Consider the following 21,010-nt stretch of genomic DNA (forward strand, 5'->3'; position numbering starts at 1 on the left):
CTTGAACAGGATTTGGACCTAAGCTTAACCTTTTGTTCCTTAATTTCTGTTTTTGGTTAATCTCTCCGACAATCTTTTGAAGGCAAATGGCTTTCTCTCAAGAAAATAGCACATCCCCAAACATCCATATAACATGTGAAAATCTTCTTCCCCTCCATCTAGGCCCACCCCAGACTACAGACTAAGAAACTCTGATTTCGACTATGAGTAGAGGAGCCAATGCAACCTTCTGCACGCAATTTTTGAGAACCGAAGTTCTCAAAAATTAAATTCGAAGAACAGAGCAAATTCTAGGGAAAGAACAGGATTTACTTCAATTACAAGTCAGACGTTTCACAATATCTCATTTAGGGAGAATGCACCTAGCATCAGTAAATTTTCAAATCTAAAAGAAACATGGAAAATCATCGCCCAAAGGGTAAGAGTTTCGTCCAAGGTCACCCATCCGTTAGTGATTAAGTTAGGACAAGAATGTACGTCTCTGTTACCCGCTAGGACAAGAATGTACGTCTCTGTTAACCGAAAGCCGTGTTCTTCCTCCCTAAATCTTACAGGTTTCTTACAGTGTGAGCCCACAGTACTAGTGCTCTCAGAACTGGGAGGGAGCGCAGACTGGAGTCAAGGCCGGGAAGAGTGCAGAACAACATCGAGGAAGCGTCCCTCCCTTCCCATTAGCAGTAGGAAGCTTGCAACACAGGCGGGGATGGGTGGTGGGAGTCCCCGGACTCGCAGCGCTCACCTGTCTGGGACCCAGAGGCGGGTAGTGCGGTCTCGGGACACGGACACAAAGGCCCCCGGCGGATAGAGACTGCATACCAGGCCCCGCACATCCAGCTCGTGGCCTGGGAGCGAGCAGCTCAGCCGGTACCTGGCGGCGCCGCTGGCCATGGCCCTCGTCCGTCCGGCGCCTGGGACCCACGCGCCGCGCGAGATCAGTTCGCAGGGGTGGCCGGGGATGCGCCCGAGCGCGGCGGGCGAGGGGCCTGCAGGTGACGGGCTGCTGAGGACCGGAAGAGCCCGAGAGCCGGCGCGGAAGGGCAACGGGAAAGGGGAGCGCCGAACGGGCCGAGTGACACAGCAACCCTGACATGCACACCGGAATTCATCATCTGTCTCAGCCCGCCATGACGCAAAGCGTGTGCGTCCCAGCTGCGGAGGCGACGCCGAGCTGAAGTTCGCTTCCCTTCCACTCCTCGGACGGCCAGCCAAGTTAGAGCTAACGTCCGGCTGTGTCGCCCGATCGCCCTAATCCAGATCCTTTCCGAGTCCGAGTCGTCTCCGAGTCCTGGCTGAACTGCTTATTGCGGTAAAATGTGTGGGCTGGGACTACAAATCCCACAATGCCACGCGCCAGCGGGACGTGAGCCGCAGGGGCGCCGAATCCGGATATTTTAAATCTTGAACTGAGGGGCTGCGCGCTCCCTTGTGGTTGAGAAAGACTGCTTCGGTCCTTGTGTCAGGGCCCCTTAGCCCTGAATTCCCCAAACCTACTCTGCAGTCCCCGGAGATTTTCACAAACTAAACGTTGTTTTTAGTTAAAACGAGAGAGCTAGGGACAAGTTGTAATCAATCGTTTGCCTTAAATCCTGTGAACACTAAGCTGCGTTCTTGGTACACTAAAAAATGAAAATATTTCATGCGTTAAGCCATTCTAAGATTTAAGACGTTTTTCCCAACTGTGACATCTTCATACAAATGCCAAATGCTGGGTCCCCCTCCCCTATGTCTGAAGGCACTCAGGGAGAAAGCTCCAGGTCAGTAGCTTCTCCCAGACAATTTTGTATATGGAGCACTTGGACAGAGGTTGTAGGGAAGGAAATCTTTTTTCTTTCTACCCTTCTAGGCTTTCCGTGGGGGCGCTGTAACAAAAGATTAACAAGAGAAAAACAAACATTAATATGTATATCACATTCATACAAGAGAAACTTAGAGGTGAGTACTCAAAGAGGTGGCTAGAGTCTAGGCTTATATAATATCTTAACGAAGGAACAGTATCTACAGAAGAAAAGAAAAGGACCTTAAGTCTCTAGACCTTAAGTCTTTCGAGGCAGCAAATTATGGAGAGGCAAATATATGGGGAGCTAAAGTTAGTAAAGTGTGTTATGTAGATTTCTCCGTGTAGCCTCTAGGCTGACAAAAGGTCTGAAATCGTCTTCCATGACTTTTATCCTTCCTGGTAGAGAGACGCAAGAAGGGACACCGTTGAAAATTTATGTCCTGCTTTTAGGCAAATAGGGGAATGGTAGATTTTCTTGTATCTACTTTCCAATTGCATTGAGCTCAAAATAATCCTTATACGAAAGTGGCATATTTTGGAGTGGCAAATGCTACTACCATTCACTACAGTGACCAAAAGGATAATAAATGACCACTACAAATATGCTGGGCTCAAATGGGAGAATTACATAAAAATATCTAACAAACTTGAAGTGAGAAGTTAGCCACATGACATTATTTCATTTTCTGTTGGATTCATTTTAAATTATTTGAAGGCAGGCATATTAGAAAATAAATCTGGATATAAATAATGTATGCAACTTGGAAATAATGTAAACAGTGTTAAAAGTCCAATATATATGTAGGTTGTGAGTACAGCAGCAATCACATTAACTCTATAGGAAGATTGGAAGAAAGCAAACTACTAGTTACTTCACTAGAGAGGTGGGATTTGAGATGAAGTAGTTCTTACACTGTGTGGGTTTTTAAAAAAAAATACTGACACTAAAATATTTCAAGAACACTGTCCTTTTAATTCATCCTTTCTCACAAACTTTGATCAAAAGAACTCTGAAAGGAAGCTTAAAGATAGAAAACTTCCAACCATTTAAGAAATAGATGGCACGAGAAACACATCTATAATGTCGTATGCGTTGTGCAGTTCTAACAGGAAGGAAAACTGCCTCTAATAAAAAGATCCTACAAGCTGCCTACCACAAAAAAACAACTTTAGTTTTTACTAAAAATAATAGCGCATGTGAGGTAACATAGTGATATAATAAAACTCGCTAGGAGTGAATTCAGGTAGGGCACACTATGAGAGAGGTTGTTGTAACTATAAAGAACACTAAAGTTTTCCAATAAAATGTTCTTTCTCTGCTAAATCGTGGTTTTCTGTGGCTTCCAGAAAAGCACCGCGGTATTCCGCCACAAAAATTAGCCCTCCAATCTCGCGAGAGCAGTTTACTCTCGCCTCGCCTGTGATTACCAGCCGAGGCTGAAGATTGGCCAATCAGGACGAGGGCTCTCTCCCCGCCCCGCCCCCGTTGCCGGGATACGCAGTCGCGCCGGGCTGGCGGTGGTTAGGTCCGAGGGTCCGGGAAAGCTGCGCGAGGGCGAGCTGAGGAGTCGCGAATGAGGTAACGGTTACGGAGGTAGATTAGTGGGATCCGCCGGGGCGGCGGCTTCGGAAAGTAGTTGGAACTCCCGTGACCGCTGCGATCTCCTTCCTGAGGCGACGCAGGAGGTGAGAAATTCCGGGTTTCATCTATCCCTCCCTCAGTCCCTCGGGAACCGGTTTTCTCACGTTGGAGAACCCGGTCCGCTCCAAAGAAGACCTACCCGAACTTTTCCACTCTTAGTTGTTCTCCCCAGCATGTCGCCAGGCTAGGGAAGTCCGACTCCAGTCCCGCAAAACTTGTGGAGAGACCTCCTCAGACAGTCCCCTGAAGAAACCTGACAAGGCGAGACCAGAGAGAAAAAATCCAGAACCTCAAAAAGAAAATTCACTGTGGGCCGAAGGATTTTAAAGTAACAGATTTCTGTCTCGTATGAGCAACTTTCCACTTCTTCATGTATTTTAAAATGGCTGGTTTAGGGAAGATAATGTAGCAATAATTAGGAGGCAGATATTTTAGATCTAGTGTCTGTAATCTTCACAACAGCTCTGCAAGGTACAGGCTCATTGCCACACTGGGTCCTACAGAGGAGGAAAAACATCCAGCGGGGATTATATAGCTGTAACAGTCAGAGCTAAAGTTTACGTCACTCGTTTTTCTGGAACCAAAGGCCAGGCTGCTTCTCTATGTGAATAACGGTGGAGATGGCGTGAATGTTTGCGTGAATGACCCAGGAGTTAATGGCATGTTTGTTAAAAGTGACCCTTTTTATTTTACCTTCTGGGACTCATCTAATGCTAAGCTTTTTCCAAGACAGTAAGGCAGTGGCAATCAGGTGGAAGTGTTATATATGGTACATTTTCTTGAAATTATCGGGAAAGCTAGAGTAATAGACTTAAATTTTACATTGACAACGGTCATTCCTCATTTTTCTTGAGCTTCCCAAATACTGTGTTGTTTTTGTTTTTACAAATTAAAGGTTTGTGGCAAACCTGCCTCAGGCAAGGCTACTAGCACCACTTTCCCAACAGCATTTGCTCACTTCTTGCCTGTCACATTTTAGTAATTCTGGTGATACCTCAAACTGTTCTATTTGTTATAGTCGTCTGTGAATAGCGATTAGGACTTGCTTAAATGATGGCTAGCATTTTTTAGCAATATTTTTTCACTAAGGTGAAAATTTATGTAAAGATAACTGAAACAAAATTTAATGAAATAATACTCTTCCTTTATGCATTGAACTCATATTTTTTATTTCATGTTTGAAGTAATTGATCAGAACCTGCCAAATTGTTTTCACAGCCCACTAATAGGTCGTGACCCATAATGTGAAAAATGCTATTCTAAATTATCAGCCAAACTTTAAATAATATATTCTGATGAGCAAAGGAGGGGGCTGGTAAACTGGGAGAGAATGAGTGAATTAAAGAACTGATTTAAAGGGAGATGTAGTGAGAATAAAGATGAGACTGGTATAAAGAGGAGACTAAGATCAGAGAATGAAGTATTTCAGTTGATACTGAAGTGAAACAATTCCAGGTGATGACAAGCTCCAGGTCTACCCACAGCTATAGATGACTGAAATGGAGAGAAATGGTTACTGAAATTTAAGTCTGGAAACTGTGACCTTGAATGTTAGGTATTGAATACAGTATCCCCGTGGAATTCATCCAGGACATAGGTTGGACTGAAAAAGAGAGACTGAGCTAGGTACAAAAGACTTTAGTGAAGATGGGGGCGGGGTGGGGGAAGGTGAGGTGGTCCCTAAGCAAAAGCAACCAGAAAAGATCCAAGGCAATAAGGTTGCATTCCATGGCAAAGGAAGAGAGTCTTGTTCATTTTTTTTTTTTAATAAGATTTGAAAGAGTAATATTTTGAAAGTGACACTGGGGAGCAATGGAAGTGTTGTGCCCTCCCCTTCCTTTGGATTTGCGGATTGAGAAGCTAAAACAGCCTTTACTACTGAAAGTGTTTTTGGGACAAGTTGGGATTCTGGTAAAGCAAAGAGTAAAATGAAGTATTTGATAATAGAATTGAGAATACAAGGGAGTGAATCATAGACCGAGAGCGCAGAGAAGAAATAGGGGAGAACAAAGCTGGATATGTTGGAAAAGAGAATTTTACTAGAATATGGGAAGAGCTCAAGACAGGGCCTTGCATTTTGGTAAGAAAATAGGGAACTGAGGAAGGCATATTATAGTAAATGATTTCATGGTTCCATTTTAAATGTAATAATGTCAAATTTGAACGAAATGAAGCAGGTTTAGCCTTGAAGTAGTACTTGGAATGGCAATTTGCAAGAAAAGTTACTGTGGATTAAATGTTCAAAGGAAAGGTATGTGGATTTCCATTGTCTTGCTATAGAAAATACAAAGGAGAATTGAACTGTTTCTTGTTTCCAAATAGTGGTTAAAGTGAACAAATGGCCAGTAATCACAAACCTTCAGCAGCTCGCCCTGTTTCTCGTGGTGGAATTGGGTTGCCTGGAAGACCTCCTTCTGGAATACGACCCCCATCAGGAAATATTCGAGTGGCAACTGGAGTAAGTTTCAAACAATTCTTGGGCGTATGTCCTGGTAGAAGTTGGAAAGCCTGTCTATAATAATTCTTATTTGTTCTTTCTTTATTCTGTCAGCATACTGTTATACATGATTTTTTGGGGGGAAAAACCTAGAATTATAAATGTGGGAGGATGTCTGAAAGACATTATTGAGAGAAGATGTCTGCTAATACTGATACTCAAATTTATTTTAAAGGTACAATAATTTAAGTGGTATAGTTTATTGGTGCCTGGATCAAATGAAATGGAATAGACAAATAAAATTAGACATACATTAGAACATAATGATTAAGGTGACATTTCAAAATAGAAAAACATGAAGCATTCAGTACTGCATTCAAATAATGGGTAAACCATTTATTTTTAAAAATTGAACCCTCCCTCACACAGAATTCTAGATGTTTTAGAAACTTCATATTTGAAAAATGAAACCATCAACATACTAGAGGAGAATATAGGCAAGTACTTCATATAAACTTGGTGTGGACTAGGCCTTTGTAAAACAGAAACGCCAAATACTGATAAGGAAAGTATTTTATATTTACATATTTGAATTCTTAAAAATTGAAAACACCATAAAAAGTTAAAAATGACAAATCGGTAAAAAATATTTGCAACATATATGTCATAGAGTTCAGAATCTTAAAATGAGAAAGCAAACTTTACTAACTTGTAAGAGCTCTTTTTCTATATATAGTAAGGCTATGAAACCTATGTTCCATCAAAATTACACGAGATATCATATAAAACTATTCTAAAATTCATCTAAAACAATAAAAAAGCAAAAATAAGGAAAAGTACCATACTCTAATATAAAAATACATTATAAGTAATAAGACATATTTGGTTGCCACAGCAGCCTAGAAACAAACTAGAAAGTGTTAATAGCTTAATGTGAAATGGGGAGTGTCATAAATCAGTAAGGGAAATGTACACCACATTAGAAAAAATTGGATAAACATTATAAACTAATAATTCTAAGTAGAATAATACCCTGTAAAGATGATTATTACAGTTTCATTAGAATTATAATAGTGAAAGTTTGAAAGCAACTTAAATTACCTCACAACAGGTAAATCTTAAATAAATTATGACATATCTATCCCTATAATAGACTATTAAGTAGTCATTAAAAATTACTTTCAGGGGCGCCTGGGTGGCTCAGTGGGTTAAGCCGCTGCCTTCGGCTCAGGTCATGATCTCAGAGTCCTGGGATGGAGCCCCGCATCTGGCTTTCTGCTCAGCGGGGGGCCTGCTTCCTCCTCTCTCTGCCTGCCTCTCTGCCTGCTTGTGATCTCTGTCAAATAAATAAATAAAATCTTTAAAAAAAAAAAAATTATTTTCAAAGAGTATTTGAGGAATTTATATGTCTTTATAATACAGTATTAAGTGTAAAAAGCAGTGTGGTGCCAATTGAATGTAAAAATATACATTTATACATACATAGAAATTAATATGCCAGAATATTCATATTAATTTTTCTGATGCTTGCAACACATGATTTCAACTCCTTGTATGTCAAGTTTACACAGTAGACTAATTGCAAACTAGAGATAATGCTGGGTCCTGTGTTGAATTCATAAGAAGTATAGTAATTTTTGGAGGGAAAAATTTGGTAAAGTCAGGTTTTCTTAAACTTTTTGGATTTTTCTGGAGTTTCAGGTAATACTATCAACATCATCAGCTTATAGTGAAATGATTTTTCTAAAGTCTTCACATACATGGTACTGAGCTTCTAAGTATTTTTATTTTAGTAAGAATTTATGCTTGCTAATTAAGTATTCATAAAAGAATGCGGATACTTACTGGCCACCTACTCAGTGCCATGTGCTTTACCCATTTAATGTTTGTAGTTTTTTAAAATATTGATGCTTGCTGTAAAACATACAAAGGAGAAGTGTCAGAGTTCCTTCCTAAACCAGGTATAACTATTGTCAGCAGTGTGCTGTGAATCCTTCCAGACTTTTTTCTGTTCCTTTACAAATACTAACACACATGCATATGAGATTATATGATTCTAGTATTTTCTAAAATGACCATAATACTACATACATTATTATGTATCTTATCCATTATTTTCAATAATATATTGTAAGTATATTTTCATATGAATACATATGTCTATTCATTCTTTTAAATGTGTGTAATGTTAATTTATACTTCTCTGTATTTTCATTTGGTAAAGTTTACCTGGGAAGAGATTTAGCATTCTCTTCCAAAGATTACTCAGGATAACCCTGAACTAGTTTAGTTTGAATTTGTGGTAAACAGTGTTTCTGTGTCCAGCATATTCTTCGGAATGTTTTATTGTTGCTGCCCCCTGGCCCCCCAGTAAATTACCATGTAATTCTCAGAATCACTTAAGAATTATGTTAGTTGGGGCGCCTGGATGGCTCAGTGGGTTAAAGCCTCTGCCTTCGGCTCAGGTCATGATCCCAGGGTCCTGGGCTCTGCTCAGCAGGGAGCCTGCTTCCCCCTCTCTCTGCCTGCCTCTCTGTCTACTTGTGATCTGTCAAATAAATAAGTAAAATCTTAAAAAAAAAAAGAATTATGTTAGCTGATAGGATTAGGGAGTAGCAGCTAACAGTATTAAAGACAGTCAAAATGAATGACAATGGTTATATATAATCCCTATCTAAAGTGTCTACTACATATTTAATCTACTACTACATTCTTTGGCAGAGAGTGGGAAAAAAAGAAAGGATGGAAGAGAAACAAAAGAAGGATAACTTGGAACAGGGTCGGGTGGTCTCATACTTTCCCAACCTGTCCATGTGGTAAGAACTGACAAGAAGGGAATCTTTTTTTCTCCGGCCGATTTTATTTATTTATTTGAGAGAGAAAGCACAAGGGGTAGGGGCAGAGAGTTAGAACCAGGGAGCTGGATGACATGGAGCTCAATTCCAGGACCCAAAGGCAGATGTTTAACTGACTGAGCCACCTAGATGCCCCAAGAAGGGAATCTTTTGTTCTTTCCTCAAAGTATATAATGTTATATTGGATTTTGCAGACCTGACATAGAGAATCATGTGGAGTAATAATATGAATGCTTGTTGAATGATGTAATCCTTTAACACTTACTTGGCTATCTTGTGATAGGATTATATATAGCTTCAATTTAAAAATGAAAATTTTTTCTTCTTTTGTGATTTGAATGTAATATACACTTACTGTAATAATGCTGAAAACATAAAATTGTGAAAAGGGTAACATAAAAATGAACTATAATATTATTTTATATGAGGATAACCATTGTTACTGCTTCTTATATAATTCTCCCTACTTTTTGTTTTACAAAGTGAAATTATGAATACTGTTTTATAAGCTTTTTTTAATATATTACAACTTATTCAACCATTTCCTATGGTTAAATAAGGACAGATAGGTATATATTTAGTTCCTTTCCAATTTAGAGGTATTATAAATAATGTCTACACATAGAATTTTATTCATGTGTCTATTTAACTTATTTTTCTTGAAATATAGAATACAGTTGACTTGAAATTTATATTCTATAAATAGAATTTAAATTTTTTTATAATTTTACATTTTAAAGAAATGTGTTATTTAATGTTCACAGAATTTTAAATGTTAAAGAATTTCACTTAATATTTCATATTTCAGAAATTCAAAAAAAGGAATGCTTTACAAATTAAATAGAATTTTAATTTTTAAAATATATTATCTTTTCACTCTTAACAGTAGTAGGAGGTATAGTATTTTTCTAGTTTACTAAAACTGCAATCATGTTTTTCATGTAGATGCCACCTGGAACAGCAAGACCAGCCTCTCGTGGTGGTCCCATAGGGACAGGAGGAGTTCTTTCTTCTCAAATCAAAGTTGCTGACCGTCCTGTAACACAACAAGGTTTGAGTGGAATGAAAACTGGAATGAAAGGTATCTATTTTAAGATGAGTATATTCTATTTAAGAAGTATTACAGGGGCACTTTGGTGGCTCAGTAAGTTGAGCATCTACCTTTGGCTCATGATCTAGCAGGGGTCAGCGGGGAGTCTGTTTCTCCCTTTCCCTCTGCCACTCTCCCTGCTTGTGCTTGCTCTCTCAAATAAATAAAATCTTTAAAAAAAAAAAAAAGTGTTACTCTTTCTGATAATTAATGCTTCATTATAATATGTAAATCCTTAAGTAAGGGACTAAGGCTAATATATAAATTTTTACTGCATGTTTCCTTATGCCTCTGTATTTAAAAAGGCATAATAGTACACTACATGTTATGATTAAAAAATTGGTTTGTGATATATATAAATCAAAGCATGGTGAAGTGCTTTATAGTGAGTTTGTCTCAGAGATAAATTATGAAAAGTCATAATCTCTTGCATTGAGAAATTCAGTCTAAATCTGCACTGTCCATTATGATAATCAATAGCTACATTAGCTATAATTAATTAAAATTAGGTAAAATAAATAATCAGCTGTCTAGTAGCATCAGCCACATTTCAAGTGCTCAATAATCCCAAGTAGCTACTTTATTGGACAGTGCTGATATAGAATATTTCCATTGTTGCAGAAAGTTCTCTTGGATAAACCTGTTCTAGACTTTCTCAGTTTGCATTAGGTTAACCTGACCTATAGAGTCTGCTGTCTTAACAGCCCTACCTCTAGTCCCATTTTTCTGGTCTTAATTCAAGTTTCCATTATGACATGATTCTGAGATATTCTCTTTTCATTTTACCCTGAGATCAAGAGTCACATGCTCTACTGATTGGCCCAGCCAGGTGCCCCAGTGTTCTTTACGATTTTAATGATTTGTCTTGATTATCAACTTTACTGGAGCATAAATAAAGACTATCAGAATGGTGGAATATAACTATGGTTGTGCTTTGGTTTGCTATTTTGGTGGCATTTCCAAACTGAACAGTAATAATTAAAAACTTTTTTTTTTAGGTCCCCAGAGGCAAATTTTAGACAAATCTTACTATCTTGGGCTTCTTCGGTATGTTTTTCCCTATGTATGATTATGAAGTTTTAACTCTGGTATTAAGATAATTAGGTATCTTTTGATTTCTAAGAATTATTTTGTCTTCTGATATAATTTCTGGTTAATTTGGCTATGTTACAAAATATATATGATAATACAGTTAGGGTGAGATTTTAAATTGTTAATGTATTTGCATGTAGATGAACTATTTATGTCAAGTTCACTATTGTTGTTATAATGATAAGAATAATCTTTCATGCTTCTTCTCACTAATTCTCTGGAATATATTATTCATACCACTGACATATCACTAGTTGCATCTAATAAGAAAGGGAAAATGTTTATACTTATTTATGATTTATTAACTAGTGTAGGTTTTTACATAAATGTATATTTGGTCATTTGCTACAAGTGTGACCTAATTTTAATTAATTCAGAAGGTTTATTATGTTGCTCTTAAGTATGAAGCTCTAAATTGAGAACTTTTTTCTTTTTCTCAATCTGCCTTTGTCTTGTTCAGATGTCCTACTCTATTTTCCCATTTTACTTTGTTTTCTTCTTGGCTCATCTAGATCTTCTTTTTCTCTTATTTCCATTTCATTTGATCCATACTTCTATCATGTCCTAAAAGTTCTATTTTCTTTCTCAGTTCTTTGGATTCTTTCATTACTTCATTACCAGGATCGTGTATGATTCTCAAACTTCTAGAAGTCAATAAAGAGAAGTGTAGGTTTTCCCCATCAGTCCATTAGTTAGCATTAAGCTGAACTAACATCAGCAAAAAAAAAAAAAAAAAGTAGTTAGACCATCAGTTGTATAGCATCTCTTAATATCCAGCCACTGTTTAATTAAAAGAAAAAGATATAGAACTATTTTTCGTAGTTGCATTTCCTTGCTTCTCCAGGATTTGTGCTTCTGCATAAAAGAATAGTTCTAGCTATTCATGTAACTGTTTGATGCTATAGCAGTGGTTCTCACCTGGCAGTATTTTGCCCCCTAGAGAATATTTAACAATTTTTAGGCACATATTTGGTTGTCACAACTGGGGTTGAGGGGTTGTGCTACCAATACCTCGACCAGGAATACTGTTAAATATCCTACAGTAGACAGGATAGCCCCTTCATAACTGCCAGACTGCCAGACTATTCTTTAATGACCTAAAATATAGTAGTGCTGCTTTTGAGAAGCCCTGTCCTAGAGGGTAGCAGGAGCTATAAGGGTGACAATTAAGTATCTACTTCTGTCTAAAGATTATTAGTTTGACCAGGCTTACATTCTGGTCCTAATTCATCTTAATGATTAGAGAATCTCTTTCAGTTTCTTTTTCTTTCTTTTTTTTTTTTTTAAGTTTTATTTATTTATTTAAGAGAGAGAGTGGGAGAGAGCATGAGAGGGGAGAAGATCAGAGGGAGAAGCAAACTCCCCATGGAGCTGGGAGCCCGATGTGGGACTCGATCCTAGGACTCCAGGATCATGACCCGAGCTGAAGGCAGTTGCTTAACCAACTGAGCCACCCAGGCGCCCTCTCTTTCAGTGTCTTGTCAAAGTTGGAATATGCCTCATTCTTAGTTAAATAAGCCACATAAATTGTTTTTCTTTCTTTAGTGAAATTTCACAAAACCATTTATATTGTTACACATTTATGAGAAGTTTGTTTTGTTTGACTAGAAAGGCTCTTTTCTGTTTTAGAAGTATTGTTCACTTTCTTGTTTCTTTTCATTTAGAAGTAAAATAAGTGAACTTACAACAGAAATTAATAAACTTCAGAAAGAGATAGAAATGTACAATCAAGAGAATTCAGTATATTTGTCATATGAAAAGAGGTAAGTAATTTTGGAGTTAAAATTATACAAGAACTTTCTTATTAATAGGCAACATTTAATGTAATTTCAGAAGTTTAATGAATTTATAGTTATACATAATGTTTGTAGTGCTCTTATGTGTTTATGAATATTTGTTTTATGCTTGCAGAGCTGAGACTTTAGCTGTTGAAATCAAAGAGTTTCAAGGACAACTAGCAGACTACAACATGGTATTTTCTCTTTTCTGAGATTTTTTTGAAGATTTTTATTGCTTTTTGCTACTTTAAAAATATATTATTTTAAATACCAAATACTATATGAATACATGCTTATGATAAAAGATTGAAAGCAGGGAAAGTGTACCATTAAAGTATCACTTTTCTTTTTCCCTCATTTCCCTACCCAGAAATAATTTGGTTTAACAGATTGATATATATTCTGCCAGTCTCTTTTTTTTAATGTTTCATATTTTTATTTAAATTCTAGTTAGTTAACATACAGTGTAATATTAGTTTCAGGAATAGAATTTAGTGATTCATCACTCACGTATAACACCCAGTGCTCATCACAACTGCCCTCCTTGATATCCATCACCCGTCTAGCCCATTCCCACTCACCTCCCTCCATCACCCACAGTTTGCTCTCTGTCATTAAGAGTCTCTTTTATGGGGGTACCTGGGTGGCTCAGTGGGTTAAAGCCTCTTTAACCCTCCCAGGGTCCTGGGATCAAGTACCCACTGGGCTCCTTGCTCAGCAGGGAGCCTGCTTTTCCCACTCCCTCTACCTGCTACTTCACCTGTTTGTGCTCTCTCTGTCAAATAAATAAATAGGGGCGCCTGGGTGGCTCAGTGGGTTAAAGCCTCTGCCTTCGTCTCAGGTCTTGATCCCAGGGTCCTGGGACTGAGCCCAGCATTGGGCTCTGTGCTCAGCGGGGAGCCTACTTACCCCTCTCTCTGCCTGCCTCTCTGCCCACTTGTGATCTATCTCTGTCAAATAAATAAAATCTTTAAAAATATATATATATATATTTTTTTTTAAAAAGAGTCTCTTTTATGGTTTGCTTCCCTCTCTCTTTTTTTTTCTTTCCCCTGTTTGTTTGTTTAATTCCACATATGCGTGAAACCATGTGGTATTTGTCTTTATTGATTGACTTACTTCACATAGCATAATACACTCTAACTCCATACATGTCAGCCCAAATGGCAAGATTTCATTCTTTATTATGGTTGGGTAATATTTCAGCATGTGCGCGCACACGAGTGTGTGTGTATCACATCTTTATCCATCAGGCAATATTCATTCCTCAGTCGTTGGACATTTGTGCTCTTTCCATAATTTGGCTATTGTTGATAGTGCTGCCATAAAATCGGGGTCATATGTCTGTTCAGATCAGTGCTTTTGTATCCTTTGGGCAAGTATCTAGTAGTGCAATTGCTGGATCATAGAGTAGTTCTATTTTTAACTCTGCGGAACCTCCATACTATTTTCTAGAGTGGCTTCATCAGTTTGCTTTCCCACCAACAGTGCAAGAGCCTTCTATTTTCTCCGCATCCTCACCAACCTCTGTTGTTTCCTATGTTGTTATTTTTAGCCATTCTGACAGGTGTGAGATGGTATCTCTTTATAGTTTTGATATGTATTTCCCTGATGATAGGTAATGTTGAGCATGTTTTCATGTGTCTGTTAGCCATCTCTCTTCTTTAGAAAAATGTCTGTTCGTATCTCCTGCCTTTTTCTTAACTGGATTCTTTGTTTTTTGGAGATTGAATTCATAAGTTCTTTTTTTTTTTTTTAAGATTTTATTTCTTTATTTGACAGAGAGAGAGAGAAAGTGTGAGTGCACAAGCAGGAGGAGTGGCAGGCAGAGGCAGAGGATGAGAGAGAAGCAGGCTTCCCAATGAGCAGGGAGCCTGATGATGGACTCGATCCCAGGACCCTGGGATCAAGACCTAAGCTGAAAGCAGATGCTAAACTAACTGAGCCACCCAGGCGCCCTCAATTCTTTTTTTTTTTTTTTTTTCTGAATTCATTTATTTATAGATTTTGGGATACTAACCTTCTGTATCATGTTGATTGATTTGCAAATATTGAACCACCCTGGTAACCCAGGAATAAATGCCACTTGGTGGGATTTTCCATTATCCAATGGAAAAAAATGGTGGGATTCACATGGTGAATGATTCTTTAGGTGTACTGTTGGATTTGATTTGCTAGTATTTTGTTGAGAATTTTTGCATCCACATTCATTAGGGATATTGGCCTGTAGTTCTCTTTTTTAGTGGAATCTTTGTCTGGTTTTGAAATCCGGGTAATTCTGGCCTCATAGTTTGTAAGTATTGTAAGTATATTTGTAAGTATTCGTTCCATTTCTATTTTTGGGGAATAGTTTGAGAAGAATAGGTATTAACTCTTCTTTAAATGTTTGGTAGAGGGGCGCCTGGGTGGCTCAGTGGGTAAAGCCTCTGCCTTCGGCTCGGGTCATGGTCTCAGGGTCCTGGGATCAAGCCCCATGTCAGGCTCCATGATTAGCGGGGAGCCTGCTTTCCCCTCTCTCTCTGCCCACTGTTCTGCCTACTTGTGATCTCTCTCTCTGTCAAATAAAAAAATCTTTAAAAAAAAAAAAATTTAAATAAATAAATAAATAAATAAATGTTTGGTAGAGGAGCATCTGGGTGGCTCCAGCATCTGCCTTCAGCTCAGGTCATGGTCCTGGAATTCTGGGGTCCTGGGATTGAGCTCCACATCAGGTTCCCTTCTGAGTGGGTAGTCTGCTTCTCTGTCTCTACCTGCAGCTCCCCCTGCTTGTGCTTGCTCTCTCTGTCTCTCTGGCAAATAAATGAGTAAAATCTTAAAAAAAGAAAAGAACTAAGTGGATATAACAATATCCAGTAATTGTAATAAAAAGAAAGTTTTGGTAGAATTCCCCTGGGAAGCTATCTGGCCCTGGGCTTTTGTTTGTTGGGAGAGTTTTGATTACTGCTTCATTTTCTTTGCTGCTTCAAACTGTTCCAATTTTCTGTTTGTTCCTGTTTCAGATTTGGTAGTTGATATGTTTCAGGGAATTTATCCATTTCTTCCAGATTGCCCAATTTGTTGGCATATAATTTTTCATAGTATTATTATAATCGTATTACTGTGGGTTGGTTGTGATCTAGCCTCTCTCATTTGTGATTTTGTTTATTTGTGTCCTTTTCCTTTTCTTTTTGGTAAGTCTGGCTAGGGAGTTATCAATTTTATTAATTCCCAAAGAACCTGCTTCACTGATCTGTTCTACTGTTCCTTTTGTTTCTATTTCCTTCCTTCCTTCCTTCCTTTTTTAGAGAGAGAGAGACAGCATGAGTGGAGGGAGAGGCAGAGGGAGAGGCAGAGAGAGAATCCTAAGCAGATTCCACACCCAGCATGGAGCCGGACTCAGGGCTTAGTCTCAAGACCCTGAGATCAAGACTTGAGCTGAAATCAAAAGTCAGATGCTTAACCGACTGAGTCACCCAGACATCCCTATATCATTTATTTCTGCTCTAATCTTTATTCTTTTCTTTCTTCTGCTGGCTTTAGGCTTCACTGGCTGTTCTTTTTCTAACTCCTTTATGTGTGAAGTTAGGTTGTATATTTGAAAATTTTCTTGTTTTTTGAGGTAAGCCTATACTGCTATATACTTACCTCTTATGACCACTTTTGTTGCATCTCTAAGGTTTTGGACCATCATGTTTTCATGTGTTTTCATGTATTTTCTTTTTTATTTCTCCTTTAATTTCCTGGTTAACCCATTCATCCTTTAGTAGGATGTTAACTTCCATGTATTATGGTTTTTACCAGTTTTTTCTTATGGTCTTATGGTTGACGTCTTCCAGTTCTATAGCACTGTGGTAAGATAATATACATGGTGTAACAGTTGCTTTGTACTTGTTGAGCCCTGATTTGTGACCCAGTATGTGATCTGTTTTTGGAGAATATCTCATGCGCCCCTGGAAAGAATGTATATTCTGCTGCTTATAGGATGGAATGTTCTGAATATATCTGTTAAGTCCATCTGGTCCAGTGTGTCGTTTAAGCCGTTGTTTCCTTGTTTTCTGCTTAGATGATCTGTCCATTGCTGTAAGTGGGGTGTTAAAGTCCCCTACTATTATTGTGTTATTATCGATGAGGGTTTTTTTTTTTAATGTTTGTTGTTAATTGTTTTATACATTTGGGTGTTCCCAAGTTGGAAGCATAAATATTAACAATAGTTAGATGATCTTGTTGGATAAACCCCTTAATTATGATATAGTGCCCTTCTTCATCTCTTGTCATAGTCTTTGATTTCAAATCTAGTTGTCTGATATAAGTGTGGCTACTCTGGCTCTTTTTTTTTTTTTATAAACATATATATTTTCCCCAGGGGTACAGGTCTGTGAATCGCCAGGTTTACACACTTCACAGCACTCACCATAGCACATACCCTCCCCAGTGTCCATAACCCCACCCCTTCAGTCCCATTCTCCCTCTTTTCTTCTTCTGGGACTCCTATGATAGAATGTTATTGGGACTCCTGGGTGGCTCCATTGCTTAAGTGTCCACCTTCAGTTCAGGTCCTGATCCTAGGGTCCTGGGATTGAGTCCCATATTAGTTTTCTTGCTCAACGGGGAGCCTGCTTCCCCCTCTGCCTGCCTCTCCCCCTGCTTATTCTTTTTCTGTCTCTGACAAATAAATAAAATCTTGGGATGCCTACATGTCTCAGTCAGCTAAGCATCTGCCTTCGGCTCAGGTCATGATTCCAGGGTCCTGGGATCAAGTCCTGAATCAGGCTCCTTCCTCAGTGGGGAGCCTGCTTCTCCCTCAGCCTGCTGCTCCCCTTGCTTGTGCTTGTGTGCACATGCTTTCTCTCCCTCTCTGCCACTCTCTAGTAAATAAAATCTTTAAAAAAAAAATGTTATTACGCTTTATGGAATAGTTGAGTTCCCTAAGTCTATATTCGTGATCAAATATTTTTCTTTCCCTCTTTTCAGCTTGATTTTCCATAAGTTTATCTTTTTTTAAAAAAATTTATTTATTTGTTTATTTGACAAAGAGAGAGAGCACAAGCAGGAGGAGTGGCAGGAGAGGGAGGGAGAGAAGCAGGCTCCCCACTGAGCCAGGGAGCTGGTTGTTGGTCTTGATCCCAGAACCCTGGGATCATGACCTGAGCTGAAGGCAGATGCTCAACTGACTGAGCCACCCAGGAACCCCTAATTTTATCTTCTTTATCACTTTTTCATTCCTCTGCTTCTTCCATCCTTGTGGTCATCATATCTGTTCGGTTTTGCATCTCAGTTTTAGCATTTATTATTTTAGCATGACTAGTTTTTTAGGTCTTTTATATCAATATAAGGCACTCCCTGGTGTCTTCTATGTTTTTCTTAAACCTAGGTAGTATTCTTATGATTGTTGCTTTAAATTCTGGATCAGGTTTATTACTTATATCTGTTTCGATTAGATCCCTGGCCATGTCCTTTTCTTATTCTTTCTTTTGGGATGAATTCTTCCCATTTCAGTATTTTGTCTAGGTCTTTGTCTTCTTTTATGTGTGTTATGTTTCCTGCTCCTGAGAGTAATGCTTTATTAAGAAGGGGTCATGTACTGTCCAGAGCTTAGTGGTTAAGCAAGTGTTTCTGGTGTATGCTGTGTGCACTCTGCTGCTATGTTTTGGCTGCTCTTTCCTTCAGGTCAGTCCTCTGCAGAGTTTCTTCTTCCCTGCAGTGGGGAGTGTTTGGACCTTGGCCAGAGTGGCAGGTTTTAACTAGGTGTGCTCTGGTCTGCTTGTTAAAATAGGCCTGATACTGTTACCACTAGAGCTAAAGCTTTGAGGCTCTCTGTGGTCATCAGACTAGGTGTGTGCTGGGGGGAGGGGTGTTCTGCCGGTCTTTTGGGGGAGGGGCCTGATGCTCTGGTTCTCAGGTACACTTGCCCTAGTAAAGAAGAACCTGCAGAGCACAGGGGGCGGGGCTTGGTGTAAGGCTCTCAGACCTCCACTCTTGGCCCTGTGCTGCTCACTGAAGTCAATCCGTGCTGATGGGTAGGGGAGAAAAATGGCACCAGCCCTCTCCCTCATTCATGGAGAGGGGAGTTCACCCCTGTTGCTGTCCGGGAAGCCCTCTCAGAAGAACATTCTCCCCTTGTGTGTCCCATGCATCCCTCAGATCTGTGCTATCACCCTGTCTGTCCAAGCCGCCGCCTCCTCGCAGTGCAGTACTCTTATATTCTATCCCAGGCAGGCTGCCCAATTTTAAAAACTCTCACCTGTAGGGACCTGGTGTGGGTGGACCTGTCCTGGTCTTTTTGCCCGTGCTTGTACTGTTGCTGGTTTGTCCCAAAAGGGCAGTTGCACTAAAACACAGAGTGTGGAGTTTGGAGTAAAGCACTGTGAAGAGCGGGTGTCGAAGTTAGCCATCCTCATCAGGTGTCTCTGCTCTGCTGAGGTGCAAGGAAAGGAGTTGGTGCTCACTAGCTCTTTTGTCCCAGAGAGGCAATGCCATCTTTCCCAAGTGCAGTCAAGGAGGGGGAAACATCTCTCCTAGTGCGTCTCGGGATCCTTGGATTGCACTTGCTGCTCCCAGGCCTCTTCCCTCCTTCTCCACAGGAGTACCACAGCACCCGCCAGGCTCCATACCAACCATAGTGCAGACTTCTAAAACTCCAGTCTTTGAGCTCTGCTGATTATAAAAACTCATGATAATCAGCCCTTCTCATTTTCCTGGTCAGTGGTTTTGGGGAAGTCTTTTTGTTATGTGAACCTCTGTTTGCTGCTCCCTCTCTCTTTTTCTCTCTCAGTCTCTCTCTTTTCCCCATCCCCCTGTTTCCATGATCTGGGCTCCCTCCCCTCCACAGTACCCATGAATCTTTTCCCCTACAAATCATGTCCACGAGTCCTGCCTCCAGAGTGTGGTTTCTTCTCTCCCTCTAGTTGTGCAGTTTTTTCCTCTCAGTCCTCAGATCGATTTCTTGGGTGTTCAGAATGATTTGATATTTATCTAGGTGTGTTCAAGGGATGAGGCAAGCATAGGGACCTTCTACTGCTTCACCATCTTAACCCCTATTCTTCCAGTCTTAAAAAAATATATTCTCTTATAAGTACTGCAACACACCTGTATTTTTTCCCTAACAATATTAAAATATTAATTTTAAAAGTAGCTAAAATTTATTGGGTACTGAAGTTTGTTTCTTTGAAAAAACATTTTGCTTTTCTATGGAGAGCAGTTATCATGAAATTTTAAAAATTCAACTACTTAGTACACAGATTACCTCCATCCTTATGTTCCATTCAAAATACAGGGGTTACCTTCTGCCAAAATAGAGTATGTAATATAAATAAGGTTCCACCAAGAATTTTTCCCAGTGTGGACTTCCTGAAGAAGTAGTCTCTTTGGCATTCTTCATAACTGCTCCAGTCTTTGGGGTGATCTTAGCCCCATGAAAATATCTAGGGTCAGAATTTTCTTCCTTCTAACTCTGTAGGTTCTCTAGACAGCAATGGCATTTGGACTTAAATAGGGTAACTTTTATCTCACTTAGATTAAAAAATAGTGTTACATAAAATAAACATTCTAGCATAATGGCTAGGTAAATTATGCTATATCTACTTGATATTGTTATATTGTAGTCATACATTTTGCTGTTTATGGAATATTGTAATTCTCAGATATGTTGGACTATATAAAATCCATAAGGAACATTTTGTAGAGCCTAGTATTTAGCGCAATTTTTTCAGTAAATGTTCTGTTCTAAATATGAGAAAGTTTTTTTTATAAAATATGAAATACATTAGATAAAAGCCGTTTTTAGTTGTAGTAGCATGTATTAGGTAAATTACTTAATATAATAATATTAATAATGTGTAAAACATGTTGTTTGTAGGATAATGAACTAACTCCTAATGGAGGGAAAACATTTAGCCAATACCTAACGTATAGTAAGATCTCAAATGTTAGGTCTTAGTGTCACTTATTCATATCAGAAGTGAAATATTGCATATACTAACACATAGTATGTTAGTAAAGCTTAGTCTTTTAGAAACAGTTTTATCCAAATAGTTAGCTTTTAGTAGCCTTCCTGTTCAGTTTCTGGCTCCACAACTTGATGAATTTCTTTATCTGCAAAACGTGGGTAGTGTCTTCTTTGTGAAGTAATTGTTAAAGGTAAGCGAAGTGTGTAATACATTCAACAGGCCCAGAATAATGTTTGGCACAAGGTTAAATATGTTAGCTATTTCTGTCATTGCCAGATTTTTTGAAATAAGCTTACTGGTGTTCTGATGATGCCTTACTTACTGTGTTGGGTTTTTTTTAATTTTTTTTTTATTTTTTAGAAGACCAAGAAAATAATTTTGCATTTTCACTGATATAAATTTATAAATCTGTTA

At 38.7% G+C, this 21,010-nt stretch overlaps 2 protein-coding genes across 5 annotated transcripts in view; one reads left to right on the forward strand and one right to left on the reverse strand.

The window, feature by feature from the left end:
* PLAA (phospholipase A2 activating protein) overlaps positions 1-1,186 on the reverse strand; it is a 39,758-nt gene extending 38,572 nt beyond the window's left edge. Inside the window, exon 1 of one of the 3 annotated variants that reach the window (XM_032860320.1) lies at positions 740-1,178. In XM_032860320.1, coding sequence (XP_032716211.1) covers positions 740-888 — 149 coding nt within the window. In that variant the 5' untranslated portion in view covers positions 889-1,178. Of the gene's footprint in view, positions 1-739 lie in introns of all 3 variants that reach the window. The other 2 variants (XM_032860319.1, XM_032860321.1) reach the window with 2 other exon arrangements.
* Positions 1,187-3,304: 2,118 nt separating this feature from the next.
* IFT74 (intraflagellar transport 74) overlaps positions 3,305-21,010 on the forward strand; it is a 90,275-nt gene continuing 72,569 nt past the window's right edge. Inside the window, exons 1-6 of one of the 2 annotated variants that reach the window (XM_032860322.1) lie at positions 3,305-3,463; positions 5,742-5,877; positions 9,657-9,792; positions 10,800-10,848; positions 12,558-12,656; positions 12,805-12,865. In XM_032860322.1, the coding sequence (XP_032716213.1) occupies positions 5,758-5,877; positions 9,657-9,792; positions 10,800-10,848; positions 12,558-12,656; positions 12,805-12,865 (465 nt within the window). In that variant the 5' untranslated portion in view covers positions 3,305-3,463; positions 5,742-5,757. The remainder of the gene's footprint in view (positions 3,464-5,741; positions 5,878-9,656; positions 9,793-10,799; positions 10,849-12,557; positions 12,657-12,804; positions 12,866-21,010) is intronic. The other variant, XM_032860323.1, reaches the window with a different exon arrangement.

The sequence above is a fragment of the Lontra canadensis genome, unplaced genomic scaffold (genome assembly GCF_010015895.1).
Source record: "Lontra canadensis isolate GAN:19392208 unplaced genomic scaffold, GSC_riverotter_1.0 scaffold19, whole genome shotgun sequence".
In the NCBI taxonomy this organism is placed as follows: Eukaryota; Metazoa; Chordata; class Mammalia; order Carnivora; family Mustelidae; genus Lontra; species Lontra canadensis.